We start from the raw sequence: 11,800 nt of genomic DNA on the forward strand, positions 1-11,800 counted from the left end.
TTCTCTGAGACATACTTTGGTTTTACTCAGCCGCATCTGGCAATCCATACGCTTCTCATTTTTGATGCCTTCCTGTTACTGCAGATACACAGAGAGAAAAATCATTAGATGATATGTTCCTGCTGCTGCTTGCAGGCGAGTGTGAGTATGTGTACAAGCGGGAGGAAGAGAGTGGGGAGGATTCTCAAACCCAACTTTAAACTTCTTGAGAACAGAAAATGTGCTCACTTTTTACATCTTTTCTTCATTCCCAGAGATAGGTTTGTACACAGGGGACTCCAATAATGATGTTTTCTAGTTGATTGATTATTTCAAATTCAAAGTACAGGATATATTTCTGTAACTCCATTTAGGTCATCAATTTGCTGAGCAGCAGCTTTGTTTCCAATCTTCTGCCCTTCACTAACAGAGAAGAAATTCTCTACTTACAGTAAACATCCTTTTACTGTAGGATAACAGAGACCCACAGATATACACTCCTATGGACCTTTTTTCATAGCTCACCAATCCCTGTCAAAACATTTATCCATGGTGGCCCTTATTTTTCTTCTGACTGAGCTCAGTTTATGCCCTCTTACCATTCTCCATGAGTTTAATATTGATCAAAGCCTCATAACCAGTTTTAGTTCTTCAGATTCTCTCAACATAGTTCAATCTCATTCACAGTTTCCAAGTTAACCCAAACAATTGCACTTCATTCTTTGTCACTGCTCTTATTTCTTCACTTTTCCCCTTATTAGTAGTTTGTGGCACCATATTTCCTTGCTTTCAACATTTCTCAATTTGTTCTCCTCCAAAAGTCACGCCATTTTAGTTCTCCATTTTGCATTTGATTTAACCAATGGGTGGTCAATTGATTTTCTTGACTAACACCCTACAATTATCAAGTAATGGTTCACAGGCAAACACAATGTCAAGGTTTCTTCAGTTCACCCTTAATTCTTCGTGTGACTCTTCTAACAGCCTCTTTTACCTCCCTGTTACGAAGGGTATAAATAATAGGATTGAGAAAAGGGGTAAGAAAAGCATAAACAAGAGCAATAAACTTGTCTCTGCCCTCAGAGTGCAGCACAGGTGGGCCCACATATACAATCCAAGCAGAACCATAGAATAGAGTTACTACTATTATATGGGAGGAACAGGTAGAGAAAGCCTTTGCACGACTGGCAGCTGATGGCAGCTTCAGCACAGCTTTCAAGATGCCTCCATAGAGCCCTAAAATGATAAGAAGATTGCAGGTGTTGATCAGGCCAATCACCACAATATAGACCTGAGCGTGCCAGCCTGTGTCCACACAAGCCAACTGCATTAGAGGTGCCAGGTCACAGAAGTAATGGGCTACTTGTTTCAAGCAGTAGGGCAGAGTGGCAGTGAGGCTGGCTGGCACAAGTGCAGATGAGAAGCCAGCCAACCAAGTGGCACCTGCTAACCATTGCTGTACCTGTCTGCTCATGATTGCATGGTAGTGGAGTGGGCGGCAGATGGCAAGGTAGCGGTCCAGTGCCATGACACACAGCAAGTAACACTCAGTCAGTCCCAAGGAATGGAAAATATACAGCTGTGTGAAACACAGTGTTGAAGAAATGGGTAAGCTGCCATGAAGCAAGTTGTACAGCAGGGTGGGTACCGTGGTGCTGACGTAAAAGACCTCCAAGAAGGACAGGACACTGATAAAGAAATACATGGGTGTGGAGAGCCCAGAATCTGTCTTAACCAGGACAATGATGAACAAGTTCCCTGCAAGGGTGAGGAGATAAACACACAGAGTCCCCAAGAAGGCAAGAGGTCCTAGGGTTCCAGGGGTAGTGAAGCCAGCAAGGACGAAAGTCTGGATCCAGGTGTGGTTGACATGATCCATGATTCCTAGGAGCAAGTGGTAAAGGCAGAAGATGAATAGTTTCAGGACTCTTCCTCTTGAGAAATTTGTTCTTAACCAAAAAAGCAGAAGACAAATGCCAGAAAAGAATTTAGAGATTATCAAATCAATCCCATTCACAGTGCAAAAGAGGAACTAAACATGAGAAGTCAGAAATGATTCACACAATACCTGTTGCTGACAGAGTTGGAGAGGAGCTTGGGTTCCTCGCTTCACAGGAGCACTTGTCCTACACAGTAGCATCAGAATCTCAGGTTACAGATTCTTCTTCCACTCTCCCCTGCCAGAATATAAAAGACAAGAAGTTTCTCTTGTTCATTCTTCTGCATTCCCAAATAAAATATTCCACTATACTTGAACTTATTCACCCATATCCTACACTCTGTATTCAACAACCAGCCATACTGAACTGTGTGAAAGGGAAACATATGCTTTCTAAAAGGTGACTTCTAAGATTCCCTCAGGAAGACTCTCTAGAATTTAGCAATGTTCTCATTAAAGGCTAAAGGGAAATAAATAATTGGGGGTACTCACCTGGCATTTCCCAAAGCTCAGAACTGCAACATAAAGCGAATAATTGAAAAGCAGACAGGATGGATTGTTTGGAAGGATGCCAAAGGGAGGCGTGAAAAAGTAATTTTAATAGGTTTGGGGAGAGGAGAGAATGAATGAAGCTTGTAAGGTCCACATTTCACAGGGCAGGAAAGGCTGTAGTAGAAAAAACTCAACCATTGTTTGGGCAGTTAGCTTTGTAAATTTGCTTTGACACTTTGTAAACTTGTTTTGTCCAAAATGAATATTGAGGCTGATCATTTCTTCTTGACCACACTTTCCTCTATCACAAAATGAAAAAAAATTAAGTGATTTTTTTAAGAAGTTGTTTACAAGTCTTTTAGTCTATGATTCTTAAAAGTCATTAAAAGACATTTGTTAGATTATTGTGATGTGTGGTCTACATCAACGTTCTCAGACTTTTATTTCTACACCTGAATAGGCTTCATTCAGAAAAGACTAAAGTCACCTTCTCATTCTCTTCTTTAGCTACTTTCACCTCTCCTGTACAGTCTCTGCCCATTGTTTAACTCTTGTATGACAACAGAAACTGTTGGATTCACCATGGCATCTTTACTGCCCCAATACATTTCCCTAGTTACATTTTTCCTGGAAATGTGGGTCTCCAAGGTGCTCCTTATTTTTTGTTCCGTGGAGGTGGGAAGACCAACTCTCAGTATGGGTGCTCCTGGGACAGAAACTTGGGTACAAGGTAGTGAAACACATATGTTTTATTTTGTGAACAACTTTACAAACCTCATTTTTGGGTTCTGGAATCTTATCCTAGGGATATTACCTCCTCTGGGCCACTAAGAGATTTGCCATTATTATAGAGTGATCAGTTAAAGAGGCAATATCTGTGGTACACACTGCAATTCCAGCACTTTCAGGTCTGAGGAAGTTTTTGAGTTTGAGCCCAACCTGAACAAGTGAGGTCATGTATCAAACTAAAATAAAAATAAAACTGTCTGTGGATGTACCTCAATGAAAGAATGCCCCAGTTCAATCTCCAGTGTGAAAAGGAAGAAAGATAGAAAGAAAATGAGAGAGAGAGAGAGAGAGAGAGAGAGAGAGAGAGAGAAAGGAAAGACAGAAAGAAAGAAAGAGAGAAAGAAAGAGAGAAGAAAGATAGAAAGAAAGAAAGAAAGAAAGAAAGAAAGAAAGAAAGAAAGAAAGAAAGAGACAACCACTTACAAATCTTACAGCATGAGTATAGAATAACATCTTGCACATCCTGAAGTCAAGGTCACCTTTTTTTTTTTTTTTTCTGGTACCGGGAATCGAACTTATGACCTCGCACTTGCCAGACAGGTGCTGTGCCGATGAGCTAAATCCTCAGCCCAAGGTCACCTTCTTGAAAATTCTTTTTGCAAGGAGGTTTTTCATTTATCACTACTAATTTCATTGCCCATTAGCACAATCCTCAAGGGTACTACCTTTACTTTTCTGCTTACCCTCTCTACTTGCTATTTCGTGCTACCACCTGCTTCCAAAGTGTCCACCATTATTTATTCATTTTCCCAACTATTCCTTATCAGATGGCTTAGGCACAGTTCTCTGCACAGGGTTCTCAGTCTCTATCAACACGATTGCTATTATTTCTTATTCCAGACACCCTGCTGTTATTTTTATGATGGAAATCGTCATGATACTAGCCAACTTTTTCATGGCCACTTTCAGTTATATTCATAACCTTATTACTTTCAACAAAATTCTGATTTTTTCATCTGAGCTTTGATCTCAGCTAAGTATTATCTCTGAGTGTACTTTTGGATGCATATGGAGTTCAGAAAAACCATACAAAGCAAGTATCTATTGGAAGTAAAATATTGGAATAACTCATAAATCCAAACATACTTTGATTTTTCTGAGGCAGAGGTACGGACAAGCAAGGTACTAAATTATATTTATAGCAAAGAGGTAATCATAAAAGTTTAGTAACCATCACATTAAATCAAAAGAAAATAGGGGGTATCCTAATATCAACTTAGAAAAGGTTTTTTTCTTTTTTTTGGACAGGTGGAGATTTTTGAGTGAGAAGAAAAAAGATATTTGTTTATGAAAATGCTCATGTAAACTAAGAGATTGGAAATTATCTCCTCAGTATTTGGAAAGCTTGAAAGCCTCAGTCATTGTTTTCCAACATTTGCTCTATATCCCACTTCCTCTGGAATACTCAGCGATTCTCCAGGGTGGATATTTGCAAATTTTCTTCGCTACATTACTGCATCTCTAACACTCCCAAGCACCAAGACAGCCCTTGTTGTCATCTGAATTTCAGAGGCAGCATAGGTTTATCATCTCTCCATTCTTCAGATCAAGAGTGTGTTCAGAGTGAGCTCTACTTAGAGTGGTCATATTAATTCTGTTTTCATTCTTCCATATATCCTCATCATATTTTTACTTCTACATTCTTCTTTTGTGAGCCAGATTCCAAAACAGATTTTCTACATCATTTGCATATCTGGATACAGTTCCCTATTTGCATAAACAGTATTAGCTGGGTAGCATAAAATGCCTGTGCAGTGATGCCTCAGCACACAATTAATCTGCCATAAATCCCTCAGTACATTATAATCCCAATTATAGATATTATCAAGAATCAACTGGTGCAGAAATAAATACTAAAGCATTTAGGCTTCCACATGTTGTCTTGGTATATTCAGGAGAGATTACTCCCTTGTCTTCCCTTTTGTGTCATTCCTTATCCCTGGAGGGAATTAACTCAGCATTTGCTCTGTTTTCAGAATGGACCAAAAGAAAAGAACACGCCCTGATATCATCAAGGATATAATGATTTTTTAAGAAAGATTGTATCTAACATTACTGACATTAAAATATTTTAGGAAGCAAAAAGCAGAGTTCAACACATTCAGAAAGTCACAATATCATTGCTAATATTGGAGAAAATACTATGTATTTTTCAGAAATTAAGTCATTGTAAGGTTGTAGTCATTTAAGTTTTTTAATTTATGTTTTACATGATACATTATTTAAAAATATAATTAAAAGTTAGAAGCAATAATATTAAGTATAACTAAAATGTTGTGAGATATAGGAGAAATGACAAGAGTTTAAAATATGTTTTTGTTTTTTGTTTTTTGTTTTTTTGCTCCAGATCTTATTCTGGGAATAGGAATTAGATGCAAAAAAAAAGGAAAAAAACAGAAAATACTGTCCTTTTCTTAAGGGGATGCAGGTGAGACAGAACTTCAGATAAGCCAGTAATATAAAAATTAAGTTTCCTTTAACACAAGGCAAAATTATGCTGCACACATACTAAGCTAGATTTGAAATTTAAAAGTATGACAGTATATAATGTCTTGCCTTTCATATTCACAAGTATTTGAGTTTACTAAAAACACTTCTTTGAAATTGCTATAGAGAAACATATCCATTTTATCGCAGTGAATAAAATAACATAACTACTTTTGAAGAAAATTTAGTAATCTTTACCAAATTTCATGTACATTTGCATGTGTACCCAGGAACTCCCCTTCTAAAACTTTGTATATAATATCTACGAAATGATTCAGACACAGGGTTACATCTTCCAGCACTGTTTTTAATAGCAAAAGACTGGAAGCAACATGAGAGCCTTTCACAAAGTAGAGGTAATATTAAAGGCGCAATGGAATACCATGGAGCTATTATTCTAAAGTGAGCAAGTAAGAAAAGACAAAGTGAGAGAAAACAAGGTATACTGGATGGGATCTTATGCATAAGAACGGGAGACAAACACAGCTGGTCTTTTCTGGGGATTTCAGAAGAACATGGTAATCATACAAGAAAAACTGTTAAAGGTCATCTCTATCAGGGATAGGTGAAGAATACAAAGGAGTACATAGGTCAGAGAGTTAGAGCAAAACTTGTTTTTGTCAATCCTTTTAGATTGCTCTTCTTTTTCAGCCTTAAGGCAAAGTATGCTTTTTAAAAGTCTGTGAAATTGGAGTGGTACATTGCGCTCATATGTCATCGCTTGTGCAGAGCAAGCTTGGTTTCTACTGGACATCAAGGGTACTTATTAACATCACCTCCCTTTGTTCTCTCATGTACTTCCATTTGGACTGCAAACTGTTAACATCCCACCTGACAGAACGTTCACCATAACTGTATCACAGAATGAATGGTAGGATTGTGCTGTTCTTCAATCCTGGCTTCTTGTCTTTCCTTTTACAGTCACACACAAATACCACCATGGGAGAAGTGGCTAAGCATTACCCCAATATATTACTCTAAACACCAGTTCCCATTGTTTCTTTCCCCCTTCATCATAGCACTTATAAAAAAAAGTGATGAAATTCATAGTGCACAGTGAGGTGGACAGAAAGGTTGCTTCCTACCAGAGGCGACTCCAGTGAACCTTATCTGACTGCTCCTAGAGTAGGTGGAGGGTAACTCAAGGACTTTATACACACATTAATGACAAGTGTTGAGAAGCTGGGTGCTACGCATGATCTAAAGTGTGTGTTCTAAAGGGAAAAACCTAAGAAGGTTTCAAGGGACAGAAATATTGTAGATTGAAATGCAAGCAGAGTTAGGAGTTATGGGTGGACTTACCAAAGAGATTTTCTCCTGTTGGAGAGCTTAAAGTCCTTTATTTGATCTTTACAAGTTTATTCATTCATGTGTTTGTTCAAATGCAGCCACTAGAGTGTCCTGCGGAACATATGACTAGAACATCAACAGCATATGCTACAAAGTGCTGAGTCTTCAGTGTATAATCACTTAGAGCACAAGAATCCAACATAGCCTGGTGCACAGTCAGAACTCAATAATTACAGATGGAAGGAATAGATGAGCAGGGTATTATGTCTGAAGGCTTGGCACTAACTTGTAACTCAACTAGAAACCATTTTTTAATCTTTAAGTCCCAGAGATCCTCTTCTAAGTACTGAAATTAATGTTCTAATCATGAAATATTTACTAGGTTCTTGTGATGAATGCTTGGCATAGAAGATATGCTGTTTAGTGATATGGAAGGATCAAAACAAGAGTATAAAACATAATCCAGTTTATATATAGGAATCTTGTATGCTTAAGAAGAAATACACAAATAACATTTAACAACAGACTACTTAATACATGATTTTTAAAGTGCACAGTCCAAGATTTAAATGACATTCACATTAAAAGAAACAGATTAAATAAAGATTGCAATAACTGGCAAGTTTTTATTGATAATATGGGGCTTGAGATGGACACTGTCAAAGAAAAGAAATATTTCAAAAAGTAATGTGCAGAGCTCACAGGAGTCTAGCCTGGCTTCCATGGAGTGTTTTGGAAGGAGATGAGTATTTTGAGAAACATCCCATTGACGTGCTTTCTGAAATATCTCTCTTCCAGAAAGTATACCCAACCATAATTTTCTAAGTACATAAAGAGAAAACGTATTCTCACTGAAGGTTTCTCTTTTGGGGGCTTCAGTGTATTTTTAAAATGTACACTTTTAGAGCCCTGCATGTCGGCGTGCTGCCACTTAGAACACACAGGAAGCGTCTTTCACCTGAGTAGGCTGTAGCCAGGAACCTACCAGAAACTCACAGAGGACCACAGCCACAGCAGAAAGATTAACCATGGTTTAGAAACTCATGATTAATCATTTTTAGAGGTATCTAAAAGAGTTCAGTCTTTGTTTTGCAAATGAAGGAAATATAAACTTTCAAAACAGGCTTTATTTTCTAAATAAAGAGATTTACATCTTTACTTCTGCCCTTCTGATCAACTTTTTAGCAGTCTTGAAAAAATTGGAAATGCTTCTGGCAATTTTTCAACTGAGTCCAATGTGAAGCCTTTTATAAGTGGTGAGATAACCCTATAAGCTCTTGTTCAGAAAAATTAAATTTTTATACTTTTAAATTTCTCATATGGACTTAATACTCTCCCACATGGTTCATTTTAGTTCTGTTTCTTGAAGGCTGTTAGAAAAAAAGCTTTAGATTCAAAGCAGTGGTTTACATATAAACCAAATTCTAATTTAAAATTTCTTCTAATGCTATCACCCTCATAAATCATTGATTATAACTAAAATTATTTTATGTCTTAATTATTTGATGTATGGTAGAAAGTCCTGCCATCAGCATGTGCCACTTTTACTTTTTTCTTGAGTGTCATGAATATATTTGATATTGCAAAAAGACTGTCAAATATTCATAAACACAATTTATGGAATTTTGTATCAGATTTTATTTCATCAAAAGGTCCATTTAGAAAGAATAAATTATTTTCTGATATTATTTTCTCCTCCCATGATGTGGTCTGTCTCCCCGTTTATATGTTTTATGTAATAACATTAAGCAAAAATATATTTATGAGAACTTCTGAGAAAGAGCTGGGTGTGGTGGCACACACCTGTAATCCTAGCACTTGGGAGTCTGAGGCAGGAGGATCATTGCAAGTTTAAGACCCGCTTAGGCTACAAAGTGAGCTCAAGGCCAGCCTGACCTGCCAGTGAGACCCTGTCTCAAAAAGACAAAAAAAAAAAGAACTTCTGAAAAGTCTTAAATATCTCTTGCTCATATATATATGTATATGCATATGAATTTGCTATTGTGTTATTTAATTAATTAGATTTATTGATTATTCCTGCTATGCAATAGCCAATTAGCTTCATTTATTATCTACTGAGTAGTACCAAGCTTGATCTCTGTTAATTCTCATAATTTATTTGTGGTTATCTATGTTCTAATGTAAAGAAGAATGTAATATATAAAAATTTGGTTTATTTTTCCAACATTTATACTTTTGAGGGGGCTGGAGATTTAGCTCAGCGGCAAAAGCGCCTGCCTGGCAAGCGCAAGGTCATGAGTTCGGTTCCTGGTACCGGAGAAAAACCAAAAACAAACAAACAAAAAAAAATTTATACTTTTGAATATTTTACTCTTTTTATTCACTTCACCAGCCAGTATTTTCTGTAAAATATTTTATAGAAGATATATTAGCCACTAATCTTATTATGTTCTTGATTTTAAAGAAAATGCTTATCATGTTTCTCCCTTAGGTTCATCAGATGATTAAAGGATGTACTTTATCAGAGTACAAAGTTAACTTCTATACATAGCATTTTTGTTTAAAAGTTTTAAATTATGAATGACTATTGAAAGCTTCTAACTCTCGCATCAAGCGAAATGTCTGCATTTTTCATTAATTTGTTAGTCTGATAAATTACATAATTCACTTCTTAAATGTGGAACCAACCTTACATTTCTGAGATAAACCAAACTCAATCATAATTCCTTACTACAAATTATTGCATTTGGTTTGGGGGTACAAACTTTAGACAGAGAATTTTACATATTTGCTAACAAGTGAGAGTAAATACTATTTTTTTTCACATAATGTTTTGCATTTTTGGAATCAGTGTTAAACTAGCTTCATAAAATACATGGTGGCTTGAGTTTCCACTGTTTATATTACCTGAAGAATTTCTGTAAAACTAGGGAGTATTTTTTTAGTATTTGATAGAACAATTTGAAATATTGTTGGCCTAACATATTAAATCATATATTTTACTCATAATTCAATATTACTAAAATTTTTCATTGCTTCTGAAGCTGATATTCCATTTTTTCTGGAAAACAATGTTTCATTTAATATTGTAATGAAATAGCATACATTATTATAATTTTTTAGTTTTTTTAATTTACTGGTACATTTTAGGGATATGTAATGATCACATTAATCAGGGAATTTGTACCAGTAAAAATTCTTTTTCCCCCCATTCCCCTACATCCATTAAACCTCTCTTTCTCTCCTTATTTACAAAAGCTTTGTTTTCATTTTTTCATGTCTTTTATTTTTTTCTTTTCCCTTCCTTCCCCCACACCCCCAAAATTCTCCTTTCTATTTTGACACTTTCTTCCTGTTTCATAGATTCTATCATACATGTTCATCCTCATTCACATTTTCAGTTTCTCATACCAGGCAAACATTGTGACATTCATAATGTGTCCAGTTTATTTCACTTAACAGTACGGTCTGAAGGTGCATTTATTTACCTACAATATCTCAAGTTTGTTGTCTTAATGGCTGAATAATACTCCATTATATAGAAATAAAAACCTACATCTTGTTTATCCATTCATTGGTTGATGGGCATTTGTGCTGTGTCTAAGATTTAGATATTACAAACTCTGCCTCTGTAAACATGAAAATGCATATATCATTGTGATATGATGCTTTTAATTCTTTTGGGGGGATATCAAGAAGAGGAATAGGTTGGTCAAAAGGATCCTCTAGCTTTAGTTTTCTTAGGAATCTCCGCAGTGATTTAGACAGTGGCTGTACCAGTCTATGCTCCTATCAACAGCGGAAAGGGGTTCCTTTATCCTGCCAGCCTCACCAGCATTTGTTACTAATTTATTCCTTGCTTATAGCCATTCTTTCCAGACTGAGGTGAAATCTCAGCTCTGTTTTTATTTGCATCTCTCTAACCCTTGCTTTTGCTATTCAGAATTGTTTTTGTTATTCTAGGACTATTCTGGTTCTAAATGAATATTAGGATGACTTTTTCTAGTTCTGTGAGGTATGCTATTTGAATTTTGATCAAGATTGCATTAAATCTGTATAACAATTTTGGAAGTATGTCCATTTTCACTATTATTCCTACCCACAAACAAAGGACATCTTTACAATTTCTGATATCCTTTGCAATCTTTTTCAAAGTACTGTAGTTTTCAATGTAGAGGTCCTTTACCTCTTTGGTTAGATTGATTCCTAGATATCTCCTTTTGCTTGGATGTTATTGTGAAGGGTGTTGCTTCCCTAAATTCTTTCTCAGTGAGTGTGTTATATGTATACAGGAAGAGTAATGATTTTTGAGTGCTGAGGTCTTATTCAGCTGTGCCATTGAATTTGTTTAATAAATCTAGAAGCCTTTTGGTAGATTTTGGAGTTTTCTATGTAGAATATCATGTCATCTGCATCTCTTGTCTAATTTTCTGGCTAGTATTTTCAGAACTATATTGAATGAGCAATGACAATGGACATCCTTATCTGGTTCCTGATTTTAGAGTGAAAGCTTTCACTTTTTTTCCATTTAATATGATGATAGCTGGTGGATTGTCATAGACAGTTTTTATTAGATTGAGATAAAGATCATCTATTCTAATTTTCTGTAGGGTTTTATCATCAACAGGTACTGAACTTTGTCAAAAAGCTTTTTCTGCATATATTGAGATGATATGATCATATGGTTTTTATCCTTGCCTCTCTTGATATGATGCATTAAATTATTGATTTACATATGCTGAATTATCCCTGCATCCCAAAGATGAATCCTACTTGGTGATGATGTATAATCTGGATGATTTGCTGCATTCTGTTTTCCAGTATATTAGTGTGGAATTTTGCATTATCTTCATCAAGGAGAGT

The 11,800-nt window shown here is 36.0% G+C and overlaps 1 protein-coding gene across 1 annotated transcript; it reads right to left on the minus strand.

Annotated features, from left to right (window-relative positions):
• Nucleotides 1-913: 913 nt before the first annotated feature.
• On the minus strand, nt 914-1,858 carry LOC102029280 (olfactory receptor 6N1-like). Its single transcript, XM_005400160.2, has one exon. It carries the CDS (start codon nt 1,856-1,858, stop codon nt 914-916), a length of 945 nt encoding a protein of 314 aa, XP_005400217.1.
• Between the last annotated feature and the right edge of the window lie 9,942 nt (nt 1,859-11,800).

The sequence above is a fragment of the Chinchilla lanigera genome, unplaced genomic scaffold (genome assembly GCF_000276665.1).
Source record: "Chinchilla lanigera isolate Chin_1 unplaced genomic scaffold, ChiLan1.0 scaffold00067, whole genome shotgun sequence".
In the NCBI taxonomy this organism is placed as follows: Eukaryota; Metazoa; Chordata; class Mammalia; order Rodentia; family Chinchillidae; genus Chinchilla; species Chinchilla lanigera.